The sequence below is a fragment of the Leucoraja erinacea genome, chromosome 3 (assembly GCF_028641065.1).
Source record: "Leucoraja erinacea ecotype New England chromosome 3, Leri_hhj_1, whole genome shotgun sequence".
Lineage (NCBI taxonomy): Eukaryota > Metazoa > Chordata > Chondrichthyes > Rajiformes > Rajidae > Leucoraja > Leucoraja erinaceus.
The window spans coordinates 49,957,733-49,976,265 of NC_073379.1; the positions used below are offsets into that span (position 1 = coordinate 49,957,733).

General features: G+C 43.2%; 2 protein-coding genes across 2 annotated transcripts in view; one reads left to right on the top strand and one right to left on the bottom strand.

The window, feature by feature from the left end:
• The first annotated feature begins 839 nt into the window (after nt 1-839).
• LOC129695570 (claudin-23-like) lies at nt 840-8,850 on the top strand. The gene is made up of 2 exons (XM_055632650.1): nt 840-1,727; nt 8,191-8,850. Exon 1 carries the CDS (start codon nt 982-984, stop codon nt 1,678-1,680), a length of 699 nt encoding a protein of 232 aa, XP_055488625.1. The 5' UTR covers nt 840-981; the 3' UTR covers nt 1,681-1,727; nt 8,191-8,850.
• A 6,869-nt stretch (nt 8,851-15,719) lies between these two features.
• The window catches only part of LOC129694113 (low-density lipoprotein receptor-related protein 4-like), a 35,392-nt gene continuing 32,578 nt past the window's right edge, over nt 15,720-18,533 (bottom strand). The window contains exons 23-24 of the mRNA XM_055630836.1: nt 17,637-17,721; nt 15,720-15,987 (exon numbers count right to left, since the gene is read on the bottom strand). Coding sequence (XP_055486811.1) covers nt 15,967-15,987; nt 17,637-17,721 — 106 coding nt within the window. The 3' untranslated portion in view covers nt 15,720-15,966. The remainder of the gene's footprint in view (nt 15,988-17,636; nt 17,722-18,533) is intronic.

The following is an 18,533-nucleotide window of genomic DNA, read 5'->3' on the forward strand; positions in this document are numbered from 1 at the left end:
CCATATAACTATCCAATTTATTTTTAAATGATAAAAACGAACCTGCAGGGCTGCAGGGCTGCAGGTCTGAGGAAACACTGGTGAGGGATCTATCTGTGACAACAAGGGGGAATATCTATTTTGGAGTTTGTATTTGTATAGGTTGCACAATTCCGGTTGCATTATAATGCTCTGATTTTCTAGTATTACTAATAATTTATAATATTATTGATCATTGTATGTTTATTTGTTGTGTTAATGTGCCAGTAAATCTGCAACACAAGAATGTCATTGTTCTGTTGCTGATCCATTTGATAGTCGGAAGATGAATCCTACTTGAAACGTTAATTATCAACTATCTAGGCCTGACCCGATCCAAAAGTTCGTGTGTTTTTTTTTGTAAACTAGCATCTGCATATCCTTGTATACATCTGATAATTAAACTTTCTCCTGATCCCCATCCATCGTTTCCGTTCTCATATGCAAACTATCTGCTGTTTTCCAGACCCAAGGTTCGTATCGGGTTCTGAAAATATGCACAGCAGAATCTGAGCCAATTCGGCCGTGCATTCAATGTTCGTGCTATGCATACCACAGAGCAGGAAGAAATGTGTCTGGGTGCGTGCCATTCAACCACCGAAACCCAAACAGAAACAGGTGTAGCGGAAAAGTTGAGATGTACATACCGACTTTACCTATTGGAACGCGTTTGGGTTTAATTCTGGACCCTGTCCCTCCCTCGCCTCAAGCAAAATAGCTCACATTGAAACTGCAGAGTTGATTACACACCACTTGAATGTGGGGCGGGGTTGAAGCAGGGAATTGAATGTTGAAACGTACAAGCAGTTCACTCTTCTGGTCATGTGCAAAGGGAGCAAAACCTGTCTTTCTGCTTTTTTGTTGTAAACCGAGAAGTCTGTAGTCCCTGGGCATTTGCGCGTTTGCAAAACCCTGTGCTCTGCCTGCGACGGTGACTCTTGGGTCTGAGCCCCAGTGTCCACAATGAGGACCCCGATGGTGATGATTCTTGGGCTGATTTGTGCCCCGGTCGGCTACGTGCTGATCCTTACGTGCACCGTGGCCCCAAACTGGAGGGACGTGACCGAGATCCCCACCGGCTCACTGGACGAGGTGCATCACCAGGGGCTCTGGGAGATCTGCAGGGACCTGCAATCGGTGCGAGAACTGTCCTGCGGCCAGCAGGACGATGTCTACTTCAATGACCAAGTGATCAGCATAGCGAGAGGACTGAGCATTGCCTCTCTGGTGGTGTCCGCCGCTGGCATCCTGTTGGCGTCCTGGGGCGTCCGCTGCTGGACGGAGACCCCCAGCCCAGCCATTGCCGGGGCTGGCGGGATCATCCTGTTGATCGGCGGAGTCCTGATGCTGATCCCCGTCTCCTGGTACACGGACCGTCTCAACCAAATCCCCAACACCGTGGCCGGTGCCAGACTCACAGTCGGATACGCCGTAGTCCTTGGCTTCGTAGGCGGTTGCCTCATAGCGATCGGGGGCATCTGCCTGATGTTCAGCTTCGGCAAGTTAAGGAGACGAAAGAGATCAACCTTTGAGAATTATTACCCGAAGAGCGCGGCAAAGCCAGCAAACAGATACCCCACTGGGATCTCCAACCCAATCGCTGTCGTAGATGTCCCACCTTCCGCCCGCACCTCCACAACTCCCTGGGATGACGACTTGTGATCATCTGCTGATAAACGGCATGGATGGCACCATTTGGGATCAAGAAGGTACAACACAATCAAGTCATTAGGGCCATCTGGTCTTTCATTTCTCAATATTTATATAATCTGGGTATCTTTTCTTAGAAGCAAAGAAATGGCCTTTTCTGCCCTGTTCGTGAAGCCTATCGCCGCCAATTCCAATTGTCAACAATTTTCCAATCCAATCCGTCCTAGTCTAGATGCCTTTTAAATATTGGTAGTTGTACCAGCCTCTACCTCTGGCAGCTCATTTCATATAACCACTACCCAGTGAGCAATTTTTTTGCCCCGCAGGTCTCCTTTAAACTTCTCCCCTCTCATCTTAAACCTATGCCCTCTAAACTTTACCCCTTGTAATAATATTATAAACTTATTTCAGGTCACCCATCAGCCTCCAACTTCATTAGTGGAAATAAATCCGACCCATCCAGTCTCTCCTTGTAACTGAGTGCCTATTTCCGGCACTATCCTCGTAAACTGCACACCGTAGATTTCACTATTCTCATATGAGCGGCACAATGACGAAGCAGTAAAATTGCTTCCTTAAAGCGCCTGAGACCCGAGTTCGATCCTGACAACTGGTGCTGTTTGTACGGAGTTTGTACGTTCTCCCTGTGTTTTTTTTTAACCGGGTGCTCCTGTTTCCTCCCATATTCTAAAGACGTGCAGGTTTGTAGTTAATTTTCTTCTGTAAATTGTCCGTCCTGTGTAGGATGGAGCTCGGGTTTTGCTCGGCGCAGACTCGGTTGGTCGTAGGGCCTGTTTTCACACTGTATCTCTAAACTAAACAATTAAACAAGTTCCTACAGATTGTAAATACCATCATAAGCCGTTTTTTTATCTTGACAATTTAAACACCCCTAATAAATCACCTGTCAAATCTTTCTAATATGGTTACATACTTTTGGAGGTTAAGGTATCACAAAAGTGAAGATGGTTTAGTAAAAAAAAAACCCAATCAGTACAAAAAAAAAGTGTTTTATTGTCATACGTCTCAGAACAGTAAAATTCTTACTTGCAATCACACAACAATATGTAAACATAGTACACTGTAAACAATATGATAAACATATTGTTCACAGTGAGAAGAAAGAAAAAAGACAAAGGCTGGAGTAACTTAGTCAGGCAACAACTCTGGATACAACCTCCTAGAAACATAGAAATTAGGTGCAGGAGTAGGCCATTCGGCCCTTCGAGCCTGCACCGCCATTCAATATGATCATGGCTGATCATCCAACTCAGTATCCCGTACCTGCCTTCTCTCCATAGCCCCTGATCCCCTTAGCCACAAGGGCCACATCTAACTCCCTCTTAAATATAGCCAATGAACTGGCCTCAACTACTCTCTGTGGCAGAGAGTTCCAGAGATTCACCACTCGCTGTGTGAAAAAAGTTCTTCTCATCTCGGTTTTAAAGGATTCCCCCTTATCCTTAAGCTGTGACCCCTTGTCCTGGACTTCCCTAACATGGGGAACAATCTTCCTGCATCTAGCCTGTCCAACCCCTTAAGAATTTTGTAAGTTTCTATAAGATCCCCTCTCAATCTCCTAAATTCTAGAGAGTATAAACCTGGATACAGTCTTTCTTCATAAGACAGTCCTGACATCCCAGGAATCAGTCTGGTGAACCATCTCTGCACTCCCTCTATGGCAATAATATCCTTCCTCAGATTTGGAGACCACTCTCTAACATCTTCCAACATCTCTGGAGACCATGGTTAGGTGACATTTCAGGTTGGGCCCTTTCTTCAGACCGATTACCAAAGTCAGGTGGCTGAGGTTGGGGGAGGGAAGGAGGAGGAGAAAGCTGGAAAAGAAGTTGGAGCAGGACAAAGCCTGGTGAGTGATAGCTGGATACAGGAAAGGGGATACTCCGGCATTGGGTTTTTTTTTGTGCAATCCCGATTCCAACCTCCGAATTATTTTTGTACCTTCTTCATGTTTAAAAAATGAAAACCAGATTCCTGCCCTGGGTTAGATTGGCAGAGGGTGGGCCCTAAAGTACTACTGTAGCAGAGGAGAGAGGTAAAGCAAATATAGACAATTAAGCAATCAAAGTCAACCAGCTCAGACAGGGACAAATCTGGGAGTGAGGAAGGTTGGCCAGAAAAAAAGTTTTAATACAACATAGAACAGTATCTGGAGATACAGTAGATATATTCTTGATTAGTACAGGTATTGGAAGTACAGGTAATGGGTAGAAAGCAGGAGGATGGGGTTAGGAGGGAGAGAAAGATCAGCCATGAATGAATGGCAGAGTAGACTTGATGGGCCGAATGGCCTAATTCTACTCCTATCACTTATGACCTTACTACCGCACAGGAACAGGTCACAGCCCACAATGTCTAGGCCAAACATGATGCCAATTTAAACTAATCTCCTCTACCTGCACATAATCCACAGCCCTTCAATCCTTGCATACCCATATGCTTATCTAAAAGCCTCTTACATGCCTCTATCATATCTCTCTCCACCATTCACCCCTGGCAGTAAATACCAGCCATGTACTTAAAAAAATCATGAAATCATGCCCTGCACATCTTTAAACTTTGCCCCTCTTACCTCGAAATTATATCTTCCAGTCCTTGACATTTCCATCCTGGAAAAAATGTTCTGACTGCCCCTCATAATTTTCCACACTTCTCCTGTCAACCTCCAAAGTCCCATAGAAAACAATCCAAGTTTGTTCCAATATTTCCTTAAAGGTAAATCCAGGCAGTATTCTTGCAAAACTCTTCTGCACCCACTGCAGAGCTTCCACCACCTTCACGTAATGGGAGGACCAGAAATGCACACAATACTTCAAATGTAGTTTAACCAAAGTCCTGTAAAGCTACAACATGACTTCCTGACTGTTATAATTGGTCACAACTGATGAAGCCAAATCTGACAGATGAGCTCAGGGCATGATGGGCACATGTCATATAACCATAAAACTATATAACAATTACAGCACGGAAAACAGGCCATCTTGGCCCTTCAAGTCTGTGCCGAACACTTATTTTCCCCTAGTCCCATCTACCTGCACTCAGACCATAACCCTCCATTCCTTTCCGGTCCACATAATTTATTTTTAAATGATAAAATCGAACTTGCCTCCACCACTTCCACCGGAAGCTCATTCCACACAGCTACCACTCTCTGAGTAAAGAAGTTCCCCCTCATGTTACCCTAAACTTCTGTCCCTTAATTCTCAAGTCATGTCCTCTTGTTTGAATCTTCCCTACTCTCAATGGAAAAAGCTTATCCACATCAGCTCTGTCTATCCCTCATCAGTTTAAAGACTTGATAGTCCCCTCCTTAACTTTCTGCACTCCAAAGAATAAAGACCTAACTTGTTCAACCTTTCTCTGTAACTTAGTTGCTGAAACCCAGGCAACATTCGAGTAAATCTCCTCTGTACTCTCTATTTTGTTGACATCCTTCCTATAATGTACCTATATTAAAAAAATATGGTTGAGATGGACAGCACTGCCAACTCAGTATTCCAGGGTACAAATGGAAGAGGCAAAGGTAAAATGAGATGGGGGTTTCATTTTTGAATGGGAAGAAGATCATGCAGAAATTCCTGGGAAAACATCCAGTGAAGCAGTACATGTAGAATTTAGGTATAAAATGGCTGGGATTTTATTATAATCCCCCAGTAGCACTATATTATGAGGGGCATAGATAGGATAGACAGTCAGAACACTTTTTTTCCAGGACGGAAATGTCAAGCACTGGAGGACATACTTTCCCACTCCCCCAGTAGTCAGTGGGAATTAGACAATAGTTGCAGGAGTAGGCCATTCGGCCCTTCGAGCCAGCACCGCCACTCATTGTGATCATGGCTGGTCATCTATAATCAGTACACCGTTCCTGCCTTCTTCCCATATCCCCCGACTATGCTATCTTTAAGAGCCCAATCTAGCTCCCTCTTGAAAGTATCCAGAGAACTGACCTCCACCGGCCTCTGAGGCAGAGAATTCCACAGATTCACAACCCTCTGTGTGGTAAAGTTTTTCCTCATCTCCATTCTAAATGGATTACCCCTTATTCTTAAACGGTGACCTTTGGTTCTGGACTCCCTCAGCATAGGGAACACGTTCCCTGCCTCTAGCGTGTCCAAACCCTTAATAATCTTATGTTTCAATAAGATCCCTAAATAGCAATTAGCCTACTACGGAACCCCGAGGCAAACCACTCGTCACAGGCCTCCAGTCCAAAAAAAAAATATCCTTGCTTCTCTGCTTCCTTCCATGAAGCCAATTCTCTCTGCAGTCAGCTATCTTGTCTTGGATCCCATGCGATCTAACTTTCCAGAACACCTACCATACAGAACTTTGTCAACTGCCCATGCCTATATACAATATGTACACAATCAATATATTGTTTTTCCCTTCATATACATAAAATCCCTTTGGATTTTCCTTCATCTTATCTACCAGAGACAGTTCATGCTCCTTTTCTGTCCTCATAACTTTCTTCTTAAGTACTCCCCTGTTCTCCCACAGGGATACACTTGATCCCATACCGTACCCGATTTCCAAATTCTCCCACTCCTAATATTTGTTGTGTTTTAGATATGCAGCATGGAAACAAGTCCTTCTGCCCATCGAGTCCATGCTGACCATCGATCTCCCATTCACACTAGCTCTACTTTAGGATCCACTCCCCACATACTAGGGGCCATTGACCAAGACATGTCAACATACAAACCCACAGGCTTTGGGATGTGGGAGGAAACTGGAGCACCCAGAGAAAACATAAAATTATAAAAGGACTGGACAAGCTAGATGCAGGAAAAATGTTCCCAATGTTGGGCGAGTCCAGAACCAGGCGTCACAGTCTTAGAATAAAGGGGAGGTCATTTAAAACAGAGGTGAGAAAAAACTATTTCACCCAGAGTTGTGAATTTATGGAATTCCCTGCCACAGAGGGCAGTGGAGGCCAAATCACTGGATGGATTTAAGAGAGAGTTAGAGCTCTAGGGGCTAGTGGAGTCTAGGGATATGGGGAGAAGGCAGGCACGGGTTATTGATACGGGACGATCAGCCATGATCTCAACGAATGGCGGTACTCGATCGTAGGGCAGAATGGCCTCCTCCTGCACCTATTTTCTATGTTTCTATGAAACCCACATGGTCACTGGGAGAATGTGCAAACACCACACAGGTGAGGATTGAAGCCAGGTCTCTAGCTCCGTGAGGCAGCAGCTCTACCCTAAATGAAAGGGTTAATGACTTGGAACAATAATGTTTTACCCTCCACTGTTGCTGTATGACCTGATCAACACTTCCTGCCTCCGCTTTTAATTTCAGATTTTCAACATCTACAATATGCTGGTTGTGTTATGCTAATAGTGCACCCAGTGAGTGCAGCATTGGTTAATCTGGATTTCCATTCTGCACTTCTCTTTAATCTATCTAGTGCTATAATTTATATTTTCGTTTAATATGTTTCCTGCAATGTGCACCTAACACTATTTGGTCTGCTTTACTGTGAGTAAATGTGAGGTTATCCACTTTGGTGGCAAAAACAGGAAAGCAGACTATTATCTAAATGGTGGCCGATTAGGAAAAGGGAAGATGCAACGAGACCTGGGTGTCATGGTACACCATTCATTGAAAGTATGCATGCAGGTGCAGCAGGCAGTGAAGAAAGCAAATGGTATGTTAGCATTCATAGCAAAAGGATTTGAGTATAGGAACAGGGAGTTTCTACTGCAGTTGTACAGGGTCTTGGTGAGTCCACACCTGGAGTATTGCGTACAGTTTTGGTCTCCAAATTTGAGGAAGGACATTATTGCCATAGAGGGAGTGCAGAGAAGTTTCACCAGACTGATTCCTGGGACGTCAGGGCTTTCATATGAAGAAAGACTGGATAGACTCGGCTTGTACTCGCTAGAATTTAGGAGATTGAGGTGGGGGGGGGGTGAATCTTATAGAAAAGGGGTTGGACAGGCTAGATGCAGGAAGATTGTTCCCAATGTTGGGGAAGTCCAGGACAAGGGCTCACAGCTTAAGGATAGAGGGGAAATCCTTTAGGACCGATATGACTAAAACTTTTTTCACACAGAGAGTGGTGAATCTCTGGAACTCTCTGCCACAGAAGGTAGTTGAGGCCAGTTCATTGGCTATATTTAAGAGGGAGTTAGATGTGGAACTTGTGGATAAAGGGATTACGGGGTATGGAGAGAAGGCAGGTATGGGATACTGTGTTGGAAGATCAGCCATGATCATATTGAATGGCAGTGCAGGCTCGAAGGGTCCTGCATCTATTTTCTATGAGAATGTTTATCTCTGTTAAAAATCCAACTATTACATATGATGAAGCTTTCCTACTTGTTACATTTTTAAAGTATTCAGTAGGTTGGTCAAGTATGAATTGACCAACATGTTTTACTGATTTACCCAAAAATGATAGTTAGGATCATCCTCCAATGCATTGATTATCAGTTGTACATTTACACACTATTACTTAAAAATAATTGTTTGTGTTTTCACATCAAGGGTTTTCAACACCACATCGCTGAAAAGCCTGCTGACTGAGAAAACCATTGTCTCCCAAGATCTTTCACAAGGCACACATGCTTCTGTTTTCAACTAATATTACTATTTGATCGTTATTGCTTGATCAAAATCTTGGAACACTCAGCCTAACAGAATTATAAAATGACTTTTGTTCCATAGCTGTTTGTGGTTTGTAAAGGAGCCCAACTACTTTCCCATGGGGCAAGGAGGCCAACCAATGTCAGCTCTCACGGTGACCCCGAGAACAAACTAATCTAACACATCTATTAATTGCAGAAGTTAATGGGAGCAACAATGGGCCATATTACTTGTTTTGAACTGGAGAAAACAAGCATGAGACAAGATTGAGAGAAAACTCACCTTAATAATACATTTTAGTGTTTATCAAAGATCAAAAAACGAAGGATTACAGATTATAGCACTTCTGAACACAAATGACGAGGTTAAAAATAGCTTGGTATAATTATGAAATGAAACCATAATTAGCCTCAAAGCAATCTATTGTGCATGCCAGGAATGGAATTTGAAATATGTCTGGAAAAATAAACCTTAACTGAAATGTAAATGAGTATGATTATGCAAGCAAGATTAAACATGTCCAACTGATTTTTTTGATTAAATGCAGTGTGATCAAACAAAGGAGCACAAATGTTGTTAAAGGCAATTGTGATATGACAAAGAATGTATAAAGTTTAATAATATTTTCAGTGACTAGCTTTTATATTAACGTTTGCCATGTCAACCAGCCACGATGAAATAAGTGGGCACATAATGGTGACTTAGCTCACAGCATTCCCAATATGAATTAATATTGGGTCTACAATATTGTACGCAGGCATCTGAATCAACCTTGGTTTCCTAATTGGAGCAGGTGATGGTATCATTCCTGTAATCAGAGCAGAATAACCAGCTCCCAGTACTGTATCCCCAGCAGCAAACCTATGCTTTATATCACAGCCTCCCAGCAAATCAACCATGCTTTACTACAAACTACAAGAAAAAAGTGGCTGGATATCCAAAGTGTGAATAGAATATACTTTGCAGAACAGACTAATGATTAACATCTCATTGCTTTGTGCATCAGACTACTAGAAGGGAGGTGGCATTAACAAAGTGAATTTTAAAGAAAAGACAAATGCTTTGCTAAAATGTTAATCCCAGAGATAGCATCAGTGACTGTGATGCTTTCAATGTCTTTTCCTTAAGTCTTCTCCATTGACACAGGGGAAAAGATAAGGCTTCCACTTGGCTCCTCAAATAACTTTGTCTGTGGACATCTGATTTATATATAGAATGTTTGTGCCATACAAATGATGCCAAGCTGAACTGATCTCAATTACTTGCACATGATCCACATTCCTCTCCCCCTGTACCTATCTAAAAGCCACTGAAACACCACTAGCATATCTGCCTCCACCAGCACCCCAGCAAGGCCTCCACCACCCTCAGCGTAAAAAAAAAATCCTCCTCTCTCTCCCACTCTCTCGCTCTCTCAAACAATTGAAGTCTATCCAAACCCTGTCGCTGAAATCCTCTAATCAAGGCAGTCACAGTGGCGCAGCATGAGAGTTGCTGCCTTGCAGCGAATGCAGAGCCGGAGAACCGGGTTCAATGTAAAATTGTTTCTAGTGGGTGTAGGATAGTGTTAAAGTGCAGGGATTGCCGGTCGGCGAACTCTGTGGGCCGAAGGGCCTGTTTCCGAGCTGTATCTATAAACTAAAAGGCAGCACTCAGAGAAACTTCCTATCTGTATTGGGGCGACCCAAACTGCACCCAATACTCCAAATGCAGCCTAACCAAAGACCTATAGTGCTGTATCATGACTTCCTGACTCTTATATTTAATGCTCCTAGCAATACCATATGCCTTCTTTACCACCCAAACTACTTGCAATTGCATCTTTAGTGAGCTATGAACTCCAGGATTCCTCCACACATCAATCCTGTGAAAGGTCTTGCCATTAATTATACACTCAAGCTCCCAAAGTGAAACCTCACACTTGCTCCGCTTAAACTCCATCGGCCTCTTCTCCGCCCATTTCTGCAGCTGATCTTTATCTTCTATCAGCTGTCCTCACAGCCTGCAACCCTCCAATTTGTCAGCAAACTTACCAAACCCATCTGCATTTGCATCTAGGCCATTTATTTATATTTTTTATATCACAAAGAGCAAAGGTCCAAGTTCCTCTGGTCACAGCCCTCCTGCCAGAATATCTACCTTCCACCACAACCCTGTCATTTATGAATAAGCCATTTCCGAATCTATACAACCAAGTCATAGAGTGACAGTGTGGAAACAGGTCCTTCGGTCCAACTTGCCCACACCAGTCAACAATGTCCCAGCTACACTATATCCATGCACCTGTCTAACTTTCTTAAATGATGGGATAGTCCCAGCCTCAACTACCTGCTCTGGCAGCTTGTTCCATATAACGACCACCCTTTGTGAAAAAGTCATCCCTCAGATTCCTATTAAATCTTTTCCCCTTCACCTTGAACCTATGTCCTCTGGTCCTCGATCCCCCTACTCTGGGCAAAAGACTGTGCATCTACCCGATCTATTCCTCTCATGATTTTATGCATCTCTATAAGGTCTCCCCTTATTCTCCTGCACTCTGTGGAATAGAGACCAAGCCTACTCAACCTCTCCCTATAGATTTTATCCAGATTTCCCTCCAGTCCTGGCAACATCCTCGTAAATCTTTTCTGAACCTTTTCAAGCTTGACAATTTCTTTCCTATAACATGGTGCCCAGATCGGAACACAATATTCTAACTGCGGTCTCACCAAAGTCTTATACAACTGCAACATGACCTCCCAACTTCTACACTCAATACTCTGACTGATAAAGGCCAAAGTGCCAAAAGCCCTTTTGACCACCTTATCTACCTGCAACTCGACCTTCAAGGAACCATGCAACTGTACTCTTAGATCCCTCTGCTCCACAACACTACCCCAGAGGCCTACTATTTACTGTGTAGGTCCCGTCCTTGTTCGACGTCCCAAAATGCAACACCTCACAATTCTCTGTATTAAATTCCATCAACCATTCCTCTGCCCACCTGGCCAACCCATCCAGCTCCTGTTGCAATCATTCACAACCACCTTGACTATCTGCAAAACCACTAACTTTTGTATCAGCAAACTAGCTAATCTTGCCCTGTATCTTATTCCCCTAACCTCATCCAAATAATTTATGTTGATGACAAACAGAAATGGGCTGAGCACCAAACCCCGAGGCACACCACTAATCACTAATTACTGGCCCACCCCCGCCCCCGATCAGTTTGAAGAAGGGTTTCGGCCCGAAACTTTGCCTATTTCCTTCGCTCCATAGATGCTGCTGCACCCGCTGAGTTTCTCCAGCTTTTTTGTGTAACTAAGCACAGGCATCCAGTCTGAGAAGCAACCTTCCACCATCACCCTCTGCTTCATTCCATGGAGCCACTTCTGTGGCATATTGTATCACAGTGTTGTATGCTGGCTGCTCAGCAGCAGAAAGAAGAGCACGGCAGACAGTGATCAAAACTGCCCAGAAAATCAGCTGCTTCTCTGCCTTCCCCGAAAGACATCTCCAGCTCTCAGTGCCTCCGTAGAGCCAGGAAAATAATCAAAGACCCCTTCCATCCTGGACAATCACTGTACAACCTCCTGCCCTCTGGTAGGCGTACAGGTGCGTCAAAAGCCGGACAAAGACTCAAGAACAGTTTCTTTCCCTGGGCCATTAGAACTCTAAATTCCTCAACTATCCACACGGCATGAGAATGCTGTCATCAAATTCCTCTATAAAACAGACCACTGTTAATATTTCCTCTTTTAAATCCTTGAGAGTATTTACTAAATTTAAAGTGTAATATTCTCCCAGTGCAGAATAACGTATTGAATGACTTGTCTTGTTTGGTCAGGATCAGGAGTAGCTCTCCTAATTTCATTGTATTTCTAAGTACAATGACAATAAAGACTTATTATTAATTTGCTATCCATTCAGCTCTCTCTCCTTGGATCCCATGCAACCTAACCTTCCAGATTAGCCTACCATGCAGAACCTTGTCGAACACTTTACTAAAGTCCATGCACACATCTACAGCTCTGCCTTCATCAACCTTTTCGGCCACGTCTTAAAAAGTGTGAGACACGACCTCCCATGTACAAAACCATGTTGACTATCCCTAATTAGCCTTGCCCATCCAAATGCCTGTACATCCTATCCCTCAGAATACCCTCTAGTAACTCACCAACTACAGATGTTAAGCTCACCAGCCTATAGTTCCCAGCATTTTCCCTGCAGCCCTTCTTGAAAAGAGGCACAACATTTGCCACCCTCCAGTCTTCCAGCATCTCTTCTGTATTTATGGACAACATAAATTTCAACCAGGGATCCCACAATTTCCTCTCTAGTTTCCCACAATGTCCTCGGATATATCAGATCAGGCTCTGAAGATTTGACTACCTTCAAACGCGACATCCTGAATCATCTGGATCAGCCCACCATGAGGAACCTTATCAAAAGCCTTACTAAAATCCATATATACAACATCCACTGCCTTTTTCCCTTCATCAATCTCCTTCACCTGTACCTTGGAACATTGAGCTGCCAGTCCTGCCCCCTCTTAACCAGGTTTCTGTAATGGCTATTAAGTCCTAGTAACACATACCTATCTATGCCACAAGTTCATTTGCCTTCCTCGTCAGGCCTCTCCCATTAAAATAGGTGCAATTCAAACCGTCGTTCCTCACTCCGCCTCTCTCCTGCCTGTTCTGTCCACTAAACTTTCATCACCCTCCATACTTGCTTCCAGCTTCTCACTTGCCTTGGTTATGCATAGAATCTTGCCCCACTGCCATCTAGTTTAAATCTTGTATTTTCCACACTGATTTCGCTGTCCCCCAAGTCCTTCTCTTCAGTGCATACAGATGCAAAGCCCATGTTTACTACATCACCAACATCCTCTGACTCCAAGGATAGCCACCCTCTTTTGAGCAATCCGACCTTCTCCCCGGTCCACTTTTATATTTAACGTACATATATATATATATATATATACACATTCAGAATCAATCCCATATTTCCAATGATTGTTAACCAACACAATAATGCCATTATAATTAGCATTAAGGTGATCGCATCAGTATATTGTAATTTTTGCTTTCTGTATGATTATCTTGAATAAACTGTTTGGTACTGTTACTGTGACTGATCTGTGGTACAGAATGCATGGTAAAAGATTGACAGCACCCCTTCCTAAGATGCCACTCTGATCCCTATCACTGGCCCACATTAATGGTAACAGCTCTTCCAATTAACTGACATCCAGAGGAAACCCACGCGGTCACAGGGAGAAGGTACAAACTCAGTACAGCCAGCAATAGTCAGGATTGAATCCAGGTCAGTTGGGCAGCAACTCTACCACTGCATCACTGAGTTGTCCAACAGACGGAATTATTCTCCCCCACTTAGTCACAATCTTTCTCTCAACATTAACCAGTCCAAGGAGCCGACTTGGTGGAGAGTCAACAACTTTTAAGCCCTGGTTGTGCATATCTCTGAAGATCTGTCCTGGCTTGTGATTGAGGCAATCACAAAGAAAGCTTATCAACACCTCTACCTCCAAAGATTGAAGAGATTTGGCATTTTGCCAAATACTCAATTGGGAATCACTCAGCACAAAAATAGGCCATTTGGCCCCTACCTACTGAGCATCAAGCAGATATTTCACTCCTTTTGCATACAAAAAGGCACGAGGTGAGTTTGGATAAAACCAGATTCTTTTTTTTAAGCATTAGAAACTGAAGCCTCACGTTTTGCTCAACCCCCTAAATAATGCTGTAATCTACTAGCACTGCAATTGAGTGGCTAATAACCTACCAATGATGCCTTTGGCATCTGGAAGGAAACTAGTGCAGAGAGAAAATTGGTATTCAGACAGTGAGACCACAAAAGGGTGGAAAAACATCAGATGGCACATATCTGTAATTGATTGAAATCCTGTTGTATCCATTCACAGCCCCTCACTATCTGCAAATGCCAATTTGTGTCAGCTGCAAATTTACTGACCAACCTCTTAACATTTATGTTCATTGTTTATATGGATGGACTTAAATGTAGATGGGTTGATTCGCAAATTACACCAAGATTGCTCGTGTCAGATGGTTCGAAAGGCTGTCAAAAGTAAGCAACAGGATATAGATCAGCTACAGAAATGGGCAGAGAAATGTCAGATGGTGTTTAATCCTAGTAAGTGGAATATTGTGTGCAGATCTGGTCGCCCCATTACAAGAATGTTGTGAAGGCTTAAGGTACAGAAGAAGTATCCAAGAAAGCTACCTGGATTAGAGAATATTAGTTACGAGGTTTAATAAACTTGGATGCAGCAAATGGAGTGATGTCAATGACATGCAGGCAGAGATTACTTTGGCATCCGATTCAGCAGACATTGTGCCAAGGTCTATTCCTGTGCTTTACAATTCAATAACCATATAACCATATAACAATTACAGCACGGAAACAGGCCATCTCGGCCCTAAAAGTCCGTGCCGAACAAAAACTTTTTCCCACCTGCCTGCACTCATACCATAACCCTCCATCCCCTTCTCATCCATATGCCTATCCAATTTATTTTTAAATGATACCAATGAACCTGCCTCCACCACTTCCACTGGAAGCTCATTCCACACCGCTACCACTCTCTGAGTAAAGAAGTTCCCCCTCATATTACCCCTAAACTGCTGTCCCTTAATTCTGAAGTCATGTCCTCTTGTTTGAATCTTCCCAATTCTCAAAGGGAAAAGCTTGTCCACATCAACTCTGTCTATCCCTCTCATCATTTTAAAGACCTCTATCAGGTCCCCCCTTAACCTTCTGCGCTCCAGAGAATAAAGACCTAACTTATTCAACCTATCTCTGTAACTTAGTTGTTGAAACCCAGGCAACATTCTAGTAAATCTCCTCTGTACTCTCTCTATTTTGTTGACATCCTTCCTATAATCGGGCGACCAAAATTGTACACCATACTCCAGATTTGGTCTCACCAATGCCTTGTACAATTTTAACATTACATCCCAGCTTCTATACTCAATGCTCTGATTTATAAAGGCTAGCATACCAAAAGCTTTCTTTACCACCCTATCTATATGAGATTCCACCTTCAAGGAACTATGCACGGTTATACCCAGATCCCTCTGTTCAACTGTATTCTTCAATTCCCTACCATTTACTAAATCATCAATGTTCTAGTTAGCCTGGTGACAAAAGAACCCAAGACCAGTTCCTGCTTTCATCCTGGGAAATGTTTCACTCAAATTTCCTGTGGGATCTTCCAATGCACTGATTATACTCTATTTGCTACACTTAAAATCCATGTCTCTGGGGCAGCCAGGATTTGTACGTCACACCTGGCCATCCTCAATGCAGTAAAGTGTTCCAAATTAAGTTAGTCAGAGCCAACCATTGCAATTGCTTCTAAATCTAATCGTTGCAAATTGCATAAATGGCTGTTAATAGAAATCATTAGCTTGCCAAGTTTTGAACTAGATAAAAGATGTATAAGAGTAAATGGTTCAAATACCACCCAGTTGTTGAAGGCATCTGGAACTGGTGTCAAATGTGTAGTACGTTCAAATTATACCAAAGTACTTGCAATGAGCTTTAAAATACGAAGGCCAGATTGTCAATAATGAAATCAACTAACATGTTGCAACTGTTTATTTCTTTAAAATATAAATTTCAATCCATCTGACTAAAAGTTTTTCTGGTGCTTCAACTAGATTTAGGTGGTTCCTGTAAAACAAAACAAAAAACATTGGACTAATGTTAGACATTTTAATTAGGTTTAATTCACTTGTTAAAATTGATTTTATCAAGCTGTTTCAAGGTTTGTTTTCATAATGCTGCAAAAGATAAAATTGGGAATTTTGATGAGGCAGCACCTGTGGAGGGAAGACAGATGTTTCAGGCTTGGATCCTTCAGGCTGACATCTAGAATTGGAAAGGTAATGAAATCAGATCAAATCACTACATTCAAGAGATACAAGTGGGCAGAGTATAGAGTATGCAGTTCTAATGCAGGTGAGTGACTTAATGTAGTTGATCAAAGAGGACACCATGGATGAAGGGACCCCAATTGTGCCATAAACAAATTTGTTTCAGCTTCACAATCCCTTCATTATTCCAGAGAACACTAAACATAGAAACATAGAAAATAGGTGCAGGAGGAGGCCATTCGGCCCTTCGAGCCAGCACCGACATTCATTGTGATCATGGCTGATCATCCCCTATCAATAACCCGTGCCTGCCTTCTCCCCATATCCCTTGACTCTACTGGCCCCTAGAGGGCTCTATCTAACTCTCTCTTAAATCCATCCAGTGACTTGGCCTCCACTGCCCTCTGTGGCAGGGAATTCCATAAATTCACAACTCTGGGTGAAAAAGTTCTCACCTCAGTCTTAAATGACCTCCCCTTTATTCTAAGACTGTGGCCCTGGTTCTGGACTCACCCAACATTGGGAACATTTTTCCTGCATCTAGCTTGTCCAGTCCTTTTATTAGTTTCTATAAGATCCCCCTCATCCTTCTAAACTCCAGTGAATACAAGCCTAGTCTTTTCAATCTTTCCTCATACGACTGTCCCGCCATCCCAGGGATCAATCTCGTGAACATACGCTGCACCGCCTCAATCACAAGGATGTCCTTCTGCACATTAGGAGACCAAAACTGTATGCAATACTGCAGATGTGGTCTCACCAGAGCACTATACAACTGCAGAAGAACCTCTCAACTCCTATACTGAAATCCTCTTGTTATGAAGGCCAACATTCCATTAGCTTTCTTCACTGCCTGCTGTATCTGCACGCCAACTTTCAGTGACCGGTGTACAAGGACGCCCAGGTCTCGCTGTACCTCCCCCTTACCTAACCTAACCCCATTGAGATAATATTCTGCCCCCTTGTTTTTGCCGCCAAAGTGGATAACCTCACATTTATCTATATTATACTGCATCTGCCACGCATCTGCCCACTCACTCAACCTGTCCAGGTCACCCTGCGACCTCCAAACATCCTCTTCATAGTTCACACTACCACCCAGCTTTGTGTCATCCGCAAACTTGCTAGTGTTGCTCCTAATTCCCTCTTCCAAATCATTAATATATATGGTAAACAGTTGCGGCCCCAACACCGAGCCTTGCGGCACTCCACTCGCCACTGCCTGTCATTCTGAAAAGGACCAGTTCACTCCTACTCTTTGCTTCCAGTCTGCCAAACAATTTTCTATCCATGTCAACACCCTACCCCCAATGCCACGTGCTCTAAGCAGCTTTAATATTGGTGATAATATTCACTTCAGGATAATTAACATTGAAATACCTGCTTTGCAATTGCAACTTCTAGAAGGTTGAGGGAAGCAGGTTTATGTTCCCATATTTACATTACCTCTAGTACTTCGACATAGGCTTCATCCATCCTGATCTGATCGTCGCGTCCTGCTGCAGTAAATTGCAAGTTGGCATGATCTCTCCTGTATCAGAAAAAGTGACATTTCTTGGTTGCCCTTGGAAAATCCCATTCCCTTCTCTCCCCCTCCACCACGCTGAGATTCTATTAGCCAATAAGTGCTTTGATCCACTAACAACATTTGCTTATTGTTCTTTATTTTGGCTATGCTATTATAAACAGGAAGTGACATTAGTTAGAACTTGAATGGAAACCTTTGAAAGTGCAAATATGTGCTCAAGGCCTAGCCTGGAACAAATACTAAGCTTCACCAATTAGAAGCCCATTTATATACTCACTGGACCACAGAGGATCAGGCCAAGTTTATTGTGGATAGAGCGCTCACCCACATCTCGTCCTGCAGTTCCATTCTCACTACACACTTTCCCTGCCCAGATGTAGAAAAGGTAGAGTTTCTCGGGTCTGCATCTTTCACTCCACTGAATGCAACACATTCTCTGATATTTCGTCATCATTATGGTGATCCCACTACCAGTCTGATCTTTGTTCCCATAGCGAGCACTCCCTCTGCAACTCATTGGTTAGCTCATTTCTTTCCACCCAACCAGTCACCTCCATGACACTTTCCCCCGCAACTACAGGGCATGCACAACATGTCCCTACAACCCACTTCCATCCAGCCACTGAAGAAATTCTCCTCATCTCCATTCTAAAGATACATCCTTTTATTAAGGCCATGCCCTCTGGTCCTAGACTCTCCCATTACTGGAAACATGCTTTGCACATCCACTATCTAGGCCTTTCATTATTCGGTAAGTTTCCATGAGATTACCACTCAAGGTTCTGCTTTAACATTTTTGCCCAAACAATCTATAT